Below are 18,248 nucleotides of genomic sequence, written 5' to 3' on the forward strand. Positions count from 1 at the left end.
ATCACTGCGACCCATTGTCTCAGGCTTGCTTATGTTATATTGAAAGTTTTTGGTATTTGGTTCTTTCCTAAGTCACCTTCTCCTGGTAACTGCTTTGGAACATGTCTCACCTGTGGAGTCTTCCTTTATTTGTTCCCCTCTTCGTTTATCTATTTAAAATGTTTTATTATGGAAGTTCTCAAAGAGTATAAATACTGAGAACGAGAATAGTATAGTGAATCCATGTACTTGTCACCCATCTTCAACAATTAACCCTCTACTGTTCTTATCACTTCCTTCCTACTGTTTGCTGTTGGTGTTTTATTTGTACTGCAGTATTTTAAATCAAATCATAGACATTTCATCTGTAAATATTTCTCTGTTATTTTTTCATATCTTTATTATACCCAACAAAATTAACAATAATTTATTGATATCCTCTGATTCTTAGCCTTCTGAATATTTTCTCAGAAAGAATCTTTTTATGGTTGGTTGGTTTGAATTAGAATTCAAACAAAGCCTATACATTGCATTTGGTTAATAATTCTCTTTCTCTCTAATAGTCCTCCCCCTCTTTTTTTCAGTATGGCTATCTATTTAAGGAATTGGGTTGTTTGTCTTATAGCATTTCCCACATTCTGATTTTGGTTGATTGACTCCTTTTGTTGTTTGATATATTTCTCTATCCACAGACTTCCTGAAAACTGGTAATTACGTTTAGAGGCTTGATTAGATTACCGTTTGTTTTTCCTCTTGGCAAGAATATTTTATAGGTGGTACTCTTGCTTCCTACTACATCTCATCAGGAGACACGTGATATTTGGTTGTTCTCCTCTTACTGATCTCAAGATTGACCAGTGGGTTATGTAAAAGTTTTGGCAACAATTACTGATCATGGCCTAGATCTGTTTTTTCATTAGGGCTTGCAAAACAGTGATACCTTATTCTCTTTTTCCTTCTGCTTTTATTAACTGTGATTCTTCTATAAAAGAAATACTTGCATTAACTATTGGGTTGCTCTGAAATAGTTCAGGAAAGTCATCCCCTTCTTTTTGTACCTAGTACAAATTATTATCCTGATATACCAATCCACAACACTCGTTTTCTTTTTTTTTTTTTTTTTTTTTTTTTTGTGGTACTTGGGCCTCTCACTGTTGTGGCCTCTCCCACTACTGAGCATAGGCTCCAGACACGCAGGCTCAGAGGCCATGGCTCACGGGCCCAGCCGCTCCGCGGCATGTGGGATCTTCCCGGACCGGGGCACGAACCCATGTCCCCTGTATCAGCAGGTGGACTCTCAACCACTGCGCCACCAGGGAAGCCTCCAACGTTTTCTTTTTTTATATTTGAAACTTTGGAGTTTTTCTCTCCCATACTGCTAAATACCTTTTTTAATTGAAGCACTCCAGATTACCCCAAATAAATGCCAGATGAATAAAGATAATTCATTCAACAGATATTATGTACCTGATGTGTGCAAGGCACTCTGCTGGGTACTAGTTATACAGTAGTAAACAAAATATAATCTCTGTCTCAAAGAGCTTAGAGTCAGAGTTAGGACCTCTGCCTTTCATAACTCCATAGCTATGTAAATGGTGCCCCTGGAGTTGTGCTGTACAGAGAGTTTAGAATGGGAAGGGCAACAGGTCAGGGAACTGGCAATTTTTATACAGGGTAGTAGTGTTAGTCTTGGGGGAAGTCAGGGAGTAAGTTTTAGAGTTTAAGTTGAGACCTGAGGGATGAATAGCAATCATCTTGATGGAGAAGTGGGAGAGATTTGAAGAAATTTAACAGGCGTAAAGGTAGCAATGTGTACAAAGGAGAGGGAGCATGCCTGACTATGGAACCACAAAGGGTTGAGTGTGATGGACATGGAATGGAGAGGTTGGTGTGGGATGGAAAAATGAGAGCAGGAAAGACAAGCTGGTTCTTCTCTTTAAGGGCCTTATAGGACATGATTTTATCCTGGGGGCACTGGGGAGCCACTGCATGGTTTTAAATGGGGTATGACATGGTCAGATTTGTGTATGCAGAAAGTCCAGTAATAGCACATTTGTTCTCTTGAAACTGTAGCTGGCTTCCGAGTGTCCTTGTCTGGGAGATGCTCACTCACAGCCTCAGGCAGACACAGTAACACAGACTACCTAAAAAAAAAAACAAAGGAAAACTTGGCCTTCACTCCAGGAGAACACAAAGGGCCTTTAAGTCCTATGTACCCAGTTTCAGAGTGGAAGCCTCAGACGCTTAATAGAAAAATATTAACACTGCAAGAGGAAAGTGCTACCCTTAGATGTAGTTGAAAATCCTTCACTATCACCTTTTCCTCATGGACCCTTATGTATTTACAAATATAACTTCTGTCTGAGCCTCACTTCTTTTGTCTTTCCTTTACTATACCATTATTACCTTCCACCCATCAAGGCATTTTCATTGCTCATCCCCTCCTTTTCCTTCTGAAGGTGGGCTTATCACATCCTCCAATACCTTCATTTTTTTTCAAGCTATAAGCCCCTAAAGGCTCCAGGTTTCATCCTCTTCCTCATCCGGGGTCCAGGTACTGACTGTTCCTCCAGTGAGTGAGGAATATTGACTCCTTAGGGATTATTCTCAGATGCCAGAGAAGGAGAAGGCAATAGCAACCCTTAAAACAACACATGCCCATTCCAAATTGTTTTTTAAAGATCACCATGCATTGTAGATCAGACCTGTAAGAATCTGCTGATGCACTTCTAATTGGACTCCTGTAAATATGATCTAAAAATAAAAATAACTTAATCAAGAACAAGTGTCAGAAATTATCATGGAAAGTATATGAAAAACTACAAGTTAACTCTCACTCAGATGGTTCAAATTGGGCAATTCTGATTTTTCCTCAGTGTGGCCAGGTCTTCTGAGAATCAGACAGAGGACTCATTGTACAGACCCAGCTGAGACCCCAGGGCTTTTGACCTTCTGTGGACTAAAGGTCATCCTAATTGGGGTTCCATAGCCACACTGACTTCACATTCTTGAATTCAAGAACCAGTATAAGTGATTGCCAGTTAGCTTTGACTGTATCTTAGAATGTTTCCCAAATAAAACAAGGAGGAAAACAGAAATTACAAATTCTTTAACATTTCTCATAAAGTGCCATTGCTAAGTTACAGTGTAAACATCTGGATCTTGGTCTAGATTAAAAATATACCATTCCTAATCTCTACCACACAGTATCAAATGAAATCTGTGGTTTCTTTCTCTAAGTTTAAAATTTTTCTTTAAATTCCATACCATTGAATTCTACTATGTAAATTACCTTCATCTAAATTAAGATCACCAAATAAATATATCTCCAGCTCTAGAATTTATCTGATTAGATTTTAACAAACAATGTTTATTGTTTTCACTGTATTATTCCCATCTCATTTTCTTTTCATAATAAAATGGAACCCAGTTTCATCAATTATTATACAAAAACACCTTTCAACAGGAACCTTGAATGTAGAGTAGAATGTCCACAGTAGCTGCCACCCTATTGGAGACTCTCAGTCTTGTCTTCCCTCATCACAGGAAAGGTATTTTAAGCCCAGGAAATCCCTGGATTTTTCATGAGTGAGTTGTAGCTCTCACGTAGAACTCCATTCCTTTTACTTCTTCTTGAGCCTTCAGCCTGTACTTTGGCTAACTGACTGATGTAAGATTTTTGGTTCCACCAGTTCTGATTTCCCTGTGGTTATAGATTCCTCCATCACTGACTAGTGAGTATGTGATACACAAATAATAGTTTGGGTTATAGGATATTATAATTATTATCAGGATATTTTACTGCTATAGTAGGAATGCCAGCATCATCAAATGGTCAAAGTGCTGTCCCAAGGCCAGTATATAAATGAAATCTATCAGTCTGTGCATATCTTCTGATTTGGAACTAGCTGTCCCTGATTCACCCCTGCAATGCATTCCCCACCCCCAATTGTAAACCTTTCACTTAGTATGAATTATTTTTCCTGTTATTCACTGGTAACTATTCCAGATTTGTTTTTAATCTCTTACAGTTACTAAACCAAGGAGATTTAACTGAAGGACGGACATGAGCATGGGTGCTGACTCCTGGAAGATCAGCTCTACCTGATCCCAGAGTGCATGTAGTGGGAACAGGATGCAATGGCTCACAGTTTGCCAGAACCAAAATGAATCTGAGAAGGACAGGACCCCACTTTTGCCTCTGTTCATCTTTCCTGGCCTAGAAGATGACTGTAGGAGAGCTTCTCTTCAACTACCATCTGATTCAGACAAGAAAGAAAGCAGTGAATGTGGGCTGGGTAACTGTACCTACCTCTCTTCCCACTGCACAACTCTGGGATAGACTTCTCCCAAAAGTGAATTTGATTATTTGTTGGCTGAAGTTTCTCAGTAAGACTGTTGAGGGGAGGTTTTCCTTTGAAGAGTTTTCATCCCATACTGAGCTGTCTTTTCACATGGGTGAACTAAATCCTAAATCCTGCCACCAACCATAAAACTTCACCAAGAAGTTAAGCTTTCAAGATGCCTTGTTGCTTTCGAGAAGGGAATGATGTCAGTTCTGTTGTGACATTCTCCCTTTAGCAACCTGAGTAAGAGACTCTCTGCCACTGGTCTTCAAAAAAATAAATTACTTGAACCCCTGCTTGTCCCAGGCTGAGGTACTATCTTGTCCTGTACACCTCTACTTGGCCACTTTGCTTTCTTTGTTTATGGAACATACAGTAGCATGTTAAGAGGTTGTTTGTTTTTTGTTTTTTTAAGTTAAAAATCACCTGATTCAGAGCCTCAATTGTTTTTCCTTTAAATAAACAAAACAGCCAGTCAGTTTTTTGGCTCCTTGTTTTAAACAAAATTTGTTTTCTTTTGAGAGGAGATTAAGAAAATAATTCAGTCTTTCCCTTTAAGATAGGGCACTGATTTACCCTAGGAGTCCATGCAGGTAAAACCGAGCTCAGAAGTCTTCAGGAAGATGACATGAGCATCTTCATCTCCAACTAGCAAACCCACATGGTAGTTATCAGAGTATCATTCTTGTCATCACCAAAAGGACCATGTTTGAGTCTGGAAAAGTGGCAATAATAGCAGATATTTTTGAATATTTCCAGAAAGATACTTTTAAAAACATGAGAAAGGTTCTTCTGTCAGAGTAGGCACTCTTGCTACCATCATCCTGTCTTTAGAGTTACTGAGAGAGAATATTTCATTATTATTGGTGAGAAGAAAAGTATCCAGAGATCACCTACTAGAAAATCATGGCTGTCAGAAGTTTCAAATTTATTAAAATGAACCTCATGCTAACATAGTACACACATGCACACAGTGACACATTCTAAGCAGATAACAGCAAAGAATTAACTGCTGTTTTAAATAATTATAGTTCTTAATTTGTTAATGACATGCATAATTATCCTGTGCTAGATAGACTGAGTTCATATCAATTACTTGTATTCTTAAAATGCCAGTTTTGGCTTCCAGTAGCCTTATTTTATACTAGAACAGTGGTTTTCAACCAAGGACATTTTGCCACCCAGGGGACTTTTCATAATATCTGGAGACATTTTTGGTTGTCATAACTGAGGAGAGGGGTGCTATTGGCATCTAGTAAATAGAGGCCAGGGGTACTGCTAACCATCCTACAATGTATAGCTCCCTCACCCAGCACAGACTCATCTGGCCCAAAATATCAATAGTGCTGAGGCTGAAAAACCCCGTATTTGGGGTTGCAAATTTGTCATCCCCCATGGGCTAATCTGATATACAAACATGTTTTGTTTTTCCCACGTATTATTTCCAAATAAATTTTTTTTTTTTGGCCGGGCTGCTCAGCTTGTGGGATCGTAGTTCCCCGATCAGGGATTGAACCGCACGCCCTTGGCAGTGAAAGCGTGGAGTCCTAACCACTGGACGGCCAGGGAATTCCCAGTAAGTTTTAAATTAGTTGCCGACATGCACATTTCTGGTTTCTGTTGAAAATGTGGTTTATCTGGCAATTCTGGGCCTGTATTCCATCAGGGTTGATATTCTCTAGTCTCTACTATCTCCTCCTAATCTGACAGCCAGCCCATTTGCCCCATGTGTTTCCTGACTAGCCTCTGTAGGCATTTGGGCTTATGCCCTTTTTTCTGTACCTGTATGCTTAAGTGTGAGGCACAAAGCAAGAACCCTTAATTAGCTCTGCTCCCTCTACCCTGAACTTCTCCACTTTGATTTACTCGGACCATTCTCTGTTATCTACTTTTCTTTCCCCCATTCTCCAAAAGTAACCATAACTCAAAACCCAAGTTTTGCCTGCCTTGACTCAACCCCCAAGGTAGCTGCTTGATATTATTCGAAAGCAGTCGTTTGAAGTATACTGATTAACCAAATGATTTGAGATTATCTGGTAATTCATAAGACAGCTCCTCTAGTTCTTTCTTGGGGCTTGTAGGCTGTTCTAGAGATTCTTCTAAATCCTGCCGTGGATTCCTGATGCCGAATTTTGTAGTTTCATGAGTGCTGCAGAATAAATTAAAGAATTATAAAATTTTAAATATCAAAGGAAGCCTCATGTAAGGCGTAAGCATGGTTTCAACATTATCATTATTTTGTATGGGGTATAAAGGCAAATTTCTAGGGGGAAAACTGAGATAGGAATTAGGGGAAGAGCTACTAGGACTTGAAACAAAATTTAGAGTAATAGAAATACTGTGCTTTTCTCCCTTTGACTTATATGATATCAATGGAGGAGGCGGTGCTAATGAGTTGCCTTTAAAAAAATGGTAGATTTGGGACTTCCCTGGTGGTGCAGTGGTACAGAATCTGCCTGCCAATGCAGGGGACACAGGTTCGAGCCCTGGTCTGGGAAGATCCCACATGCCACAGAGCAACGAAGCCTGTGCTCTACAGTCCACAAGCCACAGCTACTAAAGCCCACGTGCCTAGAGCCTGTGCTCCACAACAAGAGAAGCCACCGCAGTCAGAAGCCTGTGCACAGCAATGAAGAGCAGACCCCGCTTAGCACAACTAGAGAAAGCCCGCGCGCAGCAACGAAGAAGACCTGACGCAGCCATAAATAAATAAATAAATTTATTATTTTAAAAAAGCTAGATTTGAACAAGCCATGGTGACCAAGCTGAGGGGAAAAGAAAGGCTTTGATTGTACAGGATATTTACAGCTTTTATTGTGGCCCTATAACGGTTTTTACTTTTACTTATCCAATAAGTAAATAAATGAAGAGTGTAGTTTATCATTTTATAGGAAGTAAAAATATACATGACTTTTCTTCAGAATTGAAGTAGAAGTACTTTTGACTGATGGCATTGGACTGGGATTGGAAAAATGATCTCTTTCAAATTGAAGGAATCTAGACCTAATACACAATAGCTATATTTTATTCACAACTGCACTACTCACCAAATTTAAATGTGTTACTTGGAGATCTCTAGATTAGTGTTCTATAAATACAGGATTGTGATCTCAAAATATGAGTGACTGTTCTAAAGCTTCCTCCCAGTGGCATTACTAGAGATGCGACTTGAGAGCTGCAGGATGACAGCAGTATCTCCAATTACCTGGGACAATCACGGACTTCTCATTGCTCCTTGCACTGTAAAGCCCGGTTGCCCTGACCCTTGTTCCTCACAAAGTCTTCATCCAGCCCAGCATGCTTCAGGGTGTCTCGATACCGTTGTTCTGCTTCCTTCCTGGCAAGGTCCTGTGGAATGGAAGTTAATCTGCTGTAGCTGAATTACCAGATAATTCTGAATTGTTTGCTTAATCTGTATGCTTATAATGCTGCTTTTCCAACACCCCCCCCCCAGTAGTGCTGGAACAGATTTGTATGAAAATTACTTAGAGCCTTATTTTCAAGCTTTAAAGTACATAGGAACCTACCTGAAGATCGGGTTAAAATGTAGATTCTTATTAGGTAGTTCTCAGATGGGGCCTGCAATTCTGTATTTCTAATACTCTCAGGAGATGCCACCTGTTGTTTTGGGAACCACACCTCTGTGAGGCAAGGATTTAGATTTTTGGAAGACCAAGTGAGACCCAGATGAAAAAGATGGACTAAAAACATTTTTAACATTTAAAAGCAACCAAACCATCATCAGGAACACTGAAATATAACAAATTGAAAATAAGCTGCACTTGTAACATTCTTAACAGGATGGATGGTATGCATGTAGACCAGAAAAAGGTTATTTTTTGTTTGTTTAAGTGTTCAAGAGCAAAGTCATATAGAGTACTTTGCATTTTTCCTAGAGTGGTGAAAGATCTTTTGAGATCTGAGAGTGAGCTTGCTAGGAAAAAGCTAACATGAAGAGCAAACGTCATTATGAGAAATTTTTACTTAGCAATGCAAGTTGCTAAGTAAATCCAAGACAGTCCAGTGTGTGTGTAATATGTAGGGGATTGGGAAGGACTGGACCCAGGAAATGCCTAAATAATGCACTGGCTATAGGACAGATAATGCCCAACATTTGGAACCAGGTCACTAGGGAATGCCAACTTTTGTTTGAAACTCGGGAGAGGAGAGAGATCTACAGAGCTTGATGCAGCTCAAAGCTATCTGGGATGGTGGCCTTTCTAAGACTGTTCAAGTAGCCCCAGAGCTTCCTTAGGGAGATCTCAACTGTGTCCAACTTCCCTAGGAGTCTAGAGAACATCTTAAAGTGACTCTTCCAGCCAGAAAGCCACTTAATCTGGAAGAGGCCTTGTGGGGTGCTTGTGAGCATCTCAACCCCTGAAGATCTATAAATGTGCCACAGCTGTAGAGGCTGGGGGTGCCTATGGCACCAGCACTACAGGAGGAGAGATGACATTAGCAAGTTAAAGATACTCCAACACAGCCAAACTGTCAATTGTATGCCTGGGATCTAACCCCCACTCTGATTCAAGCTGAAGGCTAGACTATAGAGAAAACCCCAGGAAGTGAAATATCCCTTTATAGATGCCTTTGGAATCCAGTCTTGGATGAAATCAGTCCAATGTTCACCAGTGCACTACTTACTTTGGGGAAAGATGGTAGTAATAAAATGAGCCAAATTTAGAATCTGAGCCTAAAGGAAGTGTTTAATACCCAGATATTAAGCTGTTTCATAATTTCTAAGAGCCCTTTCATCTAAGACAGAAAGAAAGTGAATGACGGTTTAGATTTACCTTGGTAACTTGTTCGAAGAGATAGGGCCTTATTTGTATTCTCTTCTTCATTTCCTCCAATTCTTTCTTATACTCTTTTGCTCTTTTACGGTCATTGTTCCTGGAATTAACAAGATTTTTAGAATGAATTCCAGGTTTTTCCAATCCGGAATACCTTTAATTTCAGTTAAGTGGAATAACTCCCACAGACATGGTAAATTCCTAACTGTGCCTGTCAAAATCCTTGACTATGGTTACAGGAGCCTACTGTAATAACCCCATTTTGCCATTTTCAAGACAAATGGCTCCCAAGATAGTTATTCCTTAGACACACAGAGGACACCGACCGATTCTCTTTCAGCTTTGCTTTGAACACCTCCTCCAGGCTTTTATGGGGATCCATGGCTTTTGCACGCAAGGTCACAGATTTAGATATCGCCTGACACTTCTTTTTGTGCATCTCCGACCACTGAGTACTTTGATCTGCTTTGTCTTTTTTCTCAAGTGAACTTCTAAAGGGAAGAGGCAAAAAAAGAATACAAATGACCAACCTGGGTATACTTAGAAGCAATCTTAGTAACCTCTCTGGAAAGTCAGTTGGTTTTTTCTATGAATGGGTGAGTAATTTACCACACTGGCATTTCAGAAAGAAGAAGATTCTGGATTAAATGCACTGGCAGATGAACCTTCCCAGCACTATGGACAGTGAGTTTCTACTCCAGGAGAAGTTCACTAATTGAACTGAAAAAACTTGAGTTAAAATATTCTTACACTCAGGTGTCCTGCCATCTGGAAACAAAATAATACTAATTGCTACCATTTGCTGAGCTACCTACACTGAGCCACGTGCAGACAGGCACCAATAAGTGCTTTATAGCCATTAGCTTTTGTAAATTTTCATAGCTGCCCTGTGAGGTAAGGACTGTAAGTCTCCCTTTTTATAGGCAACAAGATTGACCCTCAGGGAGGGTAAACCACTTGCTTGAAGCTACCCGGCATGCCAGTGGAAAAGCCAAGATTAGAACCAGGATGTCTGACTCCCAAGCCTCTGCCCTTGACAACTGTGCTGTAAATGGTGGGCTGGAAGGTGCCTGGGTTCATGGTCCTTTGGGAATACAAACCTGCATTTCCACAGAGAACTGGAAATGGGCCTCCCTCAATGCACAATTTGGGGTCAACCAGCAGCACTTAGTTTGTACAAATATCATTCTACAAGGTACTATGGAGAGTTCTACCAAAAGAAAAAACAGTCAAGACTCTTGCAGTAGGGTGTTTATATTCAAATGGACTTATTAGGAAGGAGGGCATGACAGTTTAATCTGCTAATATGTCAAACTCCCTACTGCCAGAACGCAGATATGGACATTCTCTGCAGGTGGGCCACTGTCTGGTTCATGAGACCTATCGTAGTGGGACTTCAGGATTCTGATGCATTTAGCCTTGATTCAGTAACGCTGTGAAATCTGAGGAAGGAGGGAGTATACCTTGGATTCTAAATACATTTCCAAAATCCCTGTTGTGGGTCTTAAAGAGCCAAGTAGATTCCATGTACTCCTCTGTGAGCCCCACAGGAAGGCACTGAGATGCCAGTCCTCTCCCAGAGCTAAGCCACCAGTTACAGCATGACCTCTCCTGCTGACTTCAGCTCAGAGGCCTAGTGGAGGAATTCCTGCTGGGGTGCTGGCTGGATGAGACTACCATGACAGTCAGGTCAGTTAAAGAGTTAAAAATAAGGAGGCTCCTGCTTCCCAACCAACTTCTAATAGTTCCCCACGATGGAACTCAGAGAATCTCAAATCTATGCGATGGATGCCTCATCTTCTTTGTGGCAGGGTCACACACAGGTTCAGGCTTCTCTGAATTCCTGTTCCTAATGCTTCCTTCCTCTTTCACCAGTGGGTCTTTACGCTTGTTATTCTGTTTGGAAACTTGTTTCTTTCCAGCCTTTGTCTGGCTGACTTCTCATTCTTCAGGTTTCACCTCAGGCATCTATTACAAAAGACCCAGGCTGCCCAGTGCCCGCCCCCACCCCTCCCTGCCACAGTCCCCTGCATTTCCCCATCATTGTGCTACTCACAAGATGTGACAGTTGCTTCTTTGCCTTTCTGTATTTCAGACTAGATATTAAACTATAGGTTCTATAAGGTATCTCCAGCCTTAATGCTGTGCCTGGCACAAAGTAAGTCCCCCAAGAATATTGGCTGAGTGATGGTTAAGTGTTCTCCAGCACTAAGTGTGGAGAGTCACATGAATTCCTGTCCTGATCAAGACTCCCTTTCCACCCCTTTCGGTCTCTCTGATAACAGGAGAGAAGGCCCAGCAGCAGAGTGCTTTCCAGCACTGGGGCCAAGATCTGAGCACCGTGGGTCTCATGCAGCCTGACCACTCACCTGACTGCAGATTCCCTCTTCCTGGTGGCGTCTGTGATGTGCACGGGGAGGGTGTTGGCAGAGAGGGAAGCAAGGCCACTCAGAGAACGACTCCTTGGCAGGGGTGTGCCGGGTGGCTGTGGAGATTCCTAGAATTAATGAAGGCTAATATTGGTAGGACAGCATGTGCAATTAGTTTCTATCTTAACTAGGATTCAATTTTAGCGAAGGACTAGTCAGAGAGAATCTTCAGTTCTTTCTTGGGGTTAAGGCAAGGGTAATGGGATCTTGAGTTTAGTTAAACAGGGCAAGACTTGGATATCAATTCCAAAGTTTTTAATTAAATGAGAAGAATTCTTTGGAATTGGTATTGGGACATGGCAATTGACCCCAACTCCCTGCCTTCCAGACATGCTTGCACTTATTTCTGAAAACTCCCTCTACAGAGAGGGAAGGAAGGGAAGTATTCTTGTGGTCTTAAATTTTTAGGAACCGTGGATCTGCTTACAGCTGAGCCGCTGTTTTAAAAAAATTAAGATAGAAAAGTGTCATGAGAAGTGCCTTCCATTGAGACCTGGCCCCTCCTGTGTTTAGGGCCTCAGCCCTCACCCTCCTGCAGTGGCCTGGGCTCTCACCCTCTTCCCTTCAGAGGCGGCAGCATCACAGGGCCGAGGAGTACGACGCAGACTGGCGGTTCTCAGCAAGAAGGGCTTGTTGCGAGTCACCTCCTGGGTGTCTCTTCTCGTGGCAGCTCTTTTCTGGAAGGCCTTGTAAAGTTCTTCATAGTCAGGGACGGCAGGATTCACCCGAGGCTGGAATCCAAAGTCAGTGTGCAGAAACCCAAGCTTCTCCTCCCGGGTCCGGGTGGCTATTCGAGGCTGTGAGTCAGCCCGGCCACTGGAGGAGGCAATGGGGGAGGAGGCCATCTGGAGCATGTCCAGGGCTCTCATCTGGATGCGAATTTTCCTCAAGAGCTCAGCTTCTGTGGAGAAGTCAGGGGAGCAAGGGGTGAGAAGGGACCAAGCCTCAACCCAAAAGGTGTGGTGAGCTTTCCCTCTTAAACACTCGCAGTTAGTGTGCTGGAACTCAGCATTAACTTTTCAGGAATTTTCCGAGCTAGTTGGCATCGTGTGGAAAGCTTGAAATTGGCCAGGATAGGAGTATTTATACCATGAAAATGGCAAACACTGCAAATCAACTTCCTTTTTTTTTCCTGGAGAGTGCCTTAATGAATGTTGACTAGGACACCACTGCTGTGTGCCAATCAGGCTGCAGAAGCAGCTACCATTTACACTAACTGAGCACTTTCTACAGTTCCTTCTTCAGAGATGGAGCAGGAGGGACGGGCCAGTCACCTGCTCCTCTCCCAGGTCTCCCTTCTCAGGCAGAGGCCCCACCGTCCACCCAACTGCCCAAGCCCACTGCCCACACTGTTCTCACGTCCTCCTCGCTCATCAGTCCTGCCGCCGCCTCCTCTTTAACCGCTCTCCGGTCCAGCCTCTTCTCATCCTCCCTGCTACTAGTTTCATAATTTCTCAGTTGAATCACTGAAATAGGCTCCTACAGATCAACATCCCTCTGGACTTGCCCGTCCCCCTATAATTATCTCCACAGCAGAGTGAGCTTTCTGAACTTCGTATCTGATCACGAGCCACCCTACTTAAAACCCTTCAGTGGCTCCCCCTGCCCTTGGGATGAAGTCCAAACTCCCTCCCATGGCCTACAAGGCCCCAGGTCTGGCCTGTGCCTGTCTGCCCACCCCCCACTCCTCTTCTGTCTCCCCTCTACCTTTCCATGCCTTGGGTGTGCTCAGCTTTCTTGCTATTACCTTTGCCTGGTACACTCTTCTTCCCTCTTCATTGAATTCACCATGGCTCCTCCTTCAGGGTCAGTGCTCACTTTCCCTCAGGACTTTCCCTAACTGTTCCCACCACTCACCACACTCTAAGTCAGGTCCCTCTGTTGTAGGTGACATTGGACCCCTAGGCTTCCCCCTTTAACTCCTGCAAGTGACTTATCACATTTGTAATTATTGGTCTCCCTCCCATGTCCGCAAACTCCACGTCTACTTACTCACGCCTGGGACGTGGCGCATGCTACGGAATGAGCGAATAAAGCCAGAGTCCTTTAACTGAGCTATGCGTCTTGAAATGAGTACCTCACAGGATGTGGGGGGCTTTCCTCGGGGCAGCTGGCTAGTGGTGGCGCGGGCCTAGGGTGGTACTCAGATGTCTCATTGATTCTCTGCTCCGGCACCCGTGCTGCCGCAGAGGCCTTCGTATCCACTCACTGAGCCAGGTGAGGTCAACGGGATGAACCCAGGCCCTCCTACTCCTCTCCCGACTAGGCGCCCCCATTGTATGGGCAGATCCAACCCTACCCCGTGGCCTGCACTGAGCAAGGCCTCTAGTGGGTCCACCCGAACAGCCCATCTCCGAGCCAGGGTGACCCCTGAGCCCGACTAAACCCCCACAGCACTGCTTGGTACCCCCAGGCAGGAGGCAGGCAGGAGGCAAGGATGTCTTTACCCTGGAGTTTGTCCCCGAGGGCTGGCTCCAGAATGGCTGTGGGGATCCTCCGGATGGCCTTCTGCTTGGGGACTTCGGCCTTAGCTGTGGCAACCAGGTCCCTCTGTTGAATGGCTTTCTTTCGCTGCTCGTCCTTCCCCAGGAAGCTGAAGGGCTTCAAGGAAGAGAGGAGCAGTTCCTTCCTCTTCTGGATCCCTGCCCGCCTGCGTGCCTCGTTGCGCTCCATGATCTCCTGGTAGAGGGGCAAGTAGACGTGCGCAGGCACAGGCTGTGCCCGGAACTGCCGGTGGCACTCGGCCTCCTCCTGGCCCTGCTTCTGGGCCTTCTGCCTCTCATGCTCAAAGGAGGCAGGGGAGGCCAGCCACTGGGCCTTCTTCCAGGCCTCGCGCAGCGTCATGCGGAACGGCTGAGGGACGGTGATGGATGATGCCCAGGAGCTGATGCTTCTGTGCTGGGAGGGAGGCCTGGAGCTGGAGGGTGGCTGAGGCTGAGCCTTGGGAAGATCGGAGGGCAGGTTGCTCAAGGAGCTGCAGCGCCTCATGGAGCCACACCTGTGGGAAGAGAGCAGCTCTGTGCGTGGAGGACAGGGGGGCCAGGAGGCCTGGCTCCTCCAAGATCCTCCTCCTTCCCCCTCCCCTCCAGCAGGTCACAGTTAGTTTCTCAGCCTCACATAGCAGCCCCACAGGCCTCTAGGCCTGCGCCTTTCTCAACCAGGCTTCTCTCCTTCCCACAGGCCATCCTAGCAGCCCTAGTAGAAAGTCTCTCCTTAGAATGGACCTGAGAATGGCCACTTTGCACTCTTACTATTTTCATTCAGTAGAGAGAAGAGTGCATTCGTGCACAGGAAGCCTTTAGAGTCAGGCCCAGGTTCCAATCTTGCTTCAAACAATGACCAGCTGTGACCCTGAGCAAGGTTCTCTTGGAACCTCAATTTCTTCATCTGTAGAATGGCAAAAATAGTATCTACTTACAGGGTGGTTGGGAGGAGAAAGTAAATATTAAATGAGATAAAGTATATATGCATATAGCAGGGCTTGGCCAAGGGAAATGGACCTTGTTGCCATTCTCAGGGAGGTAGTATATTTGGGAAATGCACCTCTTTAATTGATCCCAAACCTTCAGGTGACTCAAGGTTACCCAAAGTGATTCAGGACTGCTGGGTAGGAATCAGAACATGTTTGGCTGATTCTGGGCTGAAGCCTGGGTAGGTGGCACTTGCAGGAGTGGTCTCTGTTTTACTAAGGAGGAAGGTGAGGCCCAGAGTCATGATGTGACTTGGCCAGAATTGTGCAGTGAGGCAGCTGTTGAACTGCACTGCCTTACCTCGGAGAGGGGGGGAGTTGCACCTGTGGCTTCCCCCTGCCTTTGTCTTGGAAGAAACTCTCCAGGTCTTCATCATCTTCAGAGAGGCTTTCATCACTGTCTGGGTCAGACAGATAAAGGGATTCCAACAGGCGCCACCTGTCTTTCTGCCTTAGTGCCTGCAGGGTCTCGTAAAAACTCGCAGTTGAGTCAGAAGTAGAATCTGTCTCCTCCTCTGGGCTGATGAACTCACCGAGTTTGCCAGCCCTGGGCAAAACCAGCCCATTCCCACACAGCTCCTCTTCTGCCTCTGTGTCTGAGGAGGATTTGGGGGGAAATATCTGAAATGAAATAGAGGAAGACTGTGGGTCAAACTGTGATTTAAAAACTACTAATTTCATTTTAAATAAGTACACATTAGGGACTGAGGCGGGGGACAAAGAAAAATGTGTTCCTTGCTTTAAAGAAATTTCACATATTGGTAAATGAGGTGTGCTTGGTTGAAGGGTGGGAAAGGGAAGCAGAGAGCTGAAGTTGGTTCATGCAGTCCGGTGAGCATTTATGGAGAACCTACCTTCACCACGCACCCCTGCTCTCCAGGAATCCTACCTGTAACTTTGGCCACACTCTGGGACCTGCCCTACTTGGGTTTTACCTACTTGTTGCCAATCTTCGTTTTCCTGCTTCCCTTGTCTATACCGCTGCTTTCCTCATATTCTAGCTACTTTCCTACCCTGTTACTAGGAATGAGTAATTAACAGGAGAGACAGTGTGGTCGAGCTGAAAGAGTCCTAGAAAGTGGGAAATCCAGCTGGGCTTAAATACTCCATTCATTCAGAAAATATTTATTGGGTGCCTCATGTGCATTGAGTATTAGGCTGCGAACAAGACAAACAAGGTCCCTACTCCCATGAGGCTTACATCCTAGTGAAGGGAGAAAGCTAATGTAAGATGGTAATAAATCCAATAAAAGCAATGAAACTGTGAGATTATAGAGTGACGGAGTGGCTATGGGACGCTTTTCTGTTGATAAAAGCCCATCAGATAAAGACCACTAGGAATGTACCTGTAATCAGAACTAGGTTTATTAATTTGCTACAGCATACCGTTGGAAAGTATAGGGAACTTGGCACGGGGTGGGGGCTTTTTCTAGGGTTGGCTTGTCCTGAATGATTCTGAGGAGGGTTAGGGGAAGCAAGGATGGATGGATGCCGTCAGAAAGAGGGCACAGTTTAGTAAGTGGGTGAATGAGCAATTTTTATTCAAAAGGTGACAAGAGCAAAGTAGGGCTGAGTAAGTAATTGATAAGTAAGCATACTCATTTAGAAGTATGGGGTATTAGTCGTTTTGCAGGTACAGTGTGGCCCTGTGAGAAATACTGATTTCTGCTGATCTTGCTGCTGGCCTCATCTGGGTCTGTTACAGTCTGAGTTTTACTTTCCCAGTCCTGGGATGATTTTTACTTTCTCACTGCGGAGGACTTGTAGACTGACACCTGATTGGTGAGAAAAACTCCAGCCTTGCTAAGATCTGGGGTAAGTGGGTTTGGGGTTCAAAGAAAAGCAAATACAAAGGTCTTGAGGCAGGGACAAAATTTTGGACTTTTGGAGAGGTAGAAAGAGGGCCAGTGTGGTTGGAGGATAGTAGCAAGAGATATCCTGAAAGAAGCAGGCTGGGGCCATGATGGGACGGCACAGGGTGACTGGTTGGTTGCAGCTGGAAACCAGTTGGGAAGGGCCGCTGCAGGCCTCCAAGTGACACTTGGTGATGGTTGAACTGGGTCCAGCTCTAATACTGAAAAGAACACTGGATTCTGAGTCAAAGGTATGTATGTGCTCTAGCCCTCGCTCTGCTACTAAAGAGCGTGTGATTTTAGGAGAATTCCTTTTTTAAAAAACGACTTTATTGGGCTTCCCCGGTGGCGCAGTGGTTGAGAGTCTGCCTGCCGATGCAGGGGACACAGGTTCGTGCCCTGGTCCGGGAAGATCCCACATGCGGCGGAGCGGCTGGGCCCGTGAGCCATGACCGCTGAGCCTGCGCGTCCGGAGCCTGTGCTCCGCAACGGGAGAGGCCCCAACAGTGAGAGGCCCACGTACCGCAAAAAAACAAACAAACAAAAAAAACGACTTTATTGATATAATTCACACCTACTATACAATTCATACAAGTGTACAATTCAGTGGGTTTCAGTATAGTCAGAGTTGGGCAACCACCACCACAATCAATTTTAATAACCCCCCAAAAGACCCCATTCCATTTAGCAGTCACTCCCTATTTTCCCTAACCCTCCTCATTCCCCAACCCCTAAGCGACCACCAATTTACTTTGTCTCTATGAATTTGGGGGCAAATTTCTTAATCTCTTTGCGCCTCATTTTTCTCTTCTACAAAATGGAGACAACAATCGTGCTATTAGTCCTGGGGTGGTTGAGAGGATAAGCGGAAACTGGGGGCCATTTCTATGGTTCTATAAGGAGCCTGACGTAAGGGCTCAAGGGGTTCAGGTCCCGGAGTCCGCCTCCGCATCCGTAAACACTGCCCGGTTTAATCCCACGCCCCTGTGACACGCCCTTGCCGTCTGTCTCCAAGGCAACTTCAAACAGTTTCCTCTCTTAGGGATTCCTTTCCGGGGCGCAGAAACGATAACTCCCCTTCTTTTTCTCCCCTCACCTGACGGCTCCACTGAGCGCCGCCGGAGGCTCCCGCAGACCTCCCCACGGTCATCTTCTCAGTGGGGAAGAGACAGAAGCGGCGGAGACAGCGGGGATGACAGCGGCAGTGGAGGTGCAAGCTAAGCGGGTCAGGTTCCTCCCCTTTCTAGCTTGAGCCTCTGATTGGCTCCGAGGCGGATACACGAACCAGTCCCCTTCCCAGGCAGCCTCTAATCTATCCCGCCCAAGCAGGCAAAGTTCGTTTTCTGATTGGCCTATTCTCTTTGCACGTTATACTTCCG

General features: G+C 44.8%; 2 protein-coding genes across 9 annotated transcripts in view; one reads left to right on the forward strand and one right to left on the reverse strand.

Annotated features, from left to right (window-relative positions):
- ZNF410 (zinc finger protein 410) overlaps window positions 1-4,806 on the forward strand; it is a 41,223-nt gene extending 36,417 nt beyond the window's left edge. For 3 of the 4 annotated variants that reach the window (XR_004348403.1, XM_032622302.1, XM_032622300.1), the window contains one exon: window positions 4,011-4,803. Coding sequence is in view for 3 of the 4 variants with exons in the window: in XM_032622302.1 (XP_032478193.1) it covers window positions 4,011-4,049 (39 nt within the window). In the remaining variant the exon portion in view is untranslated. Of the gene's footprint in view, window positions 1-4,010 lie in introns of all 4 variants that reach the window. The other variant, XM_032622299.1, reaches the window with a different exon arrangement.
- Window positions 1,228-18,098, reverse strand: FAM161B (FAM161 centrosomal protein B). Of its 5 annotated transcripts, none has more exons than XM_032622295.1 (9): window positions 17,966-18,098; window positions 15,318-15,637; window positions 13,995-14,545; window positions 12,102-12,448; window positions 11,488-11,615; window positions 9,445-9,609; window positions 9,119-9,218; window positions 7,531-7,673; window positions 1,228-2,123 (listed from the first exon to the last, which is right to left on the reverse strand). In XM_032622295.1, the coding sequence occupies exons 1-8, from the start codon at window positions 18,017-18,019 to the stop codon at window positions 7,551-7,553; spliced, it is 1,788 nt and encodes a 595-aa protein (XP_032478186.1). In that variant the 5' UTR covers window positions 18,020-18,098; the 3' UTR covers window positions 1,228-2,123; window positions 7,531-7,550. The 5 variants fall into 5 exon arrangements, with proteins under 5 accessions (XP_032478186.1, XP_032478187.1, XP_032478189.1 ...); XM_032622296.1 differs by lacking the exon at window positions 1,228-2,123 and adding an exon at window positions 4,912-5,040; XM_032622298.1 differs by lacking the exon at window positions 1,228-2,123 and adding an exon at window positions 5,060-6,474 and having other exon boundaries at window positions 11,488-11,603.
- Window positions 18,099-18,248: the final 150 nt, after the last annotated feature.

This window comes from Phocoena sinus, chromosome 2, assembly GCF_008692025.1.
Source record: "Phocoena sinus isolate mPhoSin1 chromosome 2, mPhoSin1.pri, whole genome shotgun sequence".
Classification (NCBI taxonomy): Eukaryota; Metazoa; Chordata; class Mammalia; order Artiodactyla; family Phocoenidae; genus Phocoena; species Phocoena sinus.

Coding starts and splice junctions, on each gene's coding strand:
- FAM161B (XM_032622295.1), bottom strand. CDS start 18,019: ATGACCGTGGGGAGGTCTGCGGGAGCCTCCGGCGGCGCTCAGTGGAGC. Junction 12,449..13,994: donor CCTCGGGGACAAACTCCAGG/GTAAAGACATCC, acceptor ACTTCTCCACAG/AAGCTGAGCTCTTGAGGAAA. Junction 11,616..12,101: donor CCGCCTCTGAAGGGAAGAGG/GTGAGAGCCCAG, acceptor CATTAATTCTAG/GAATCTCCACAGCCACCCGG.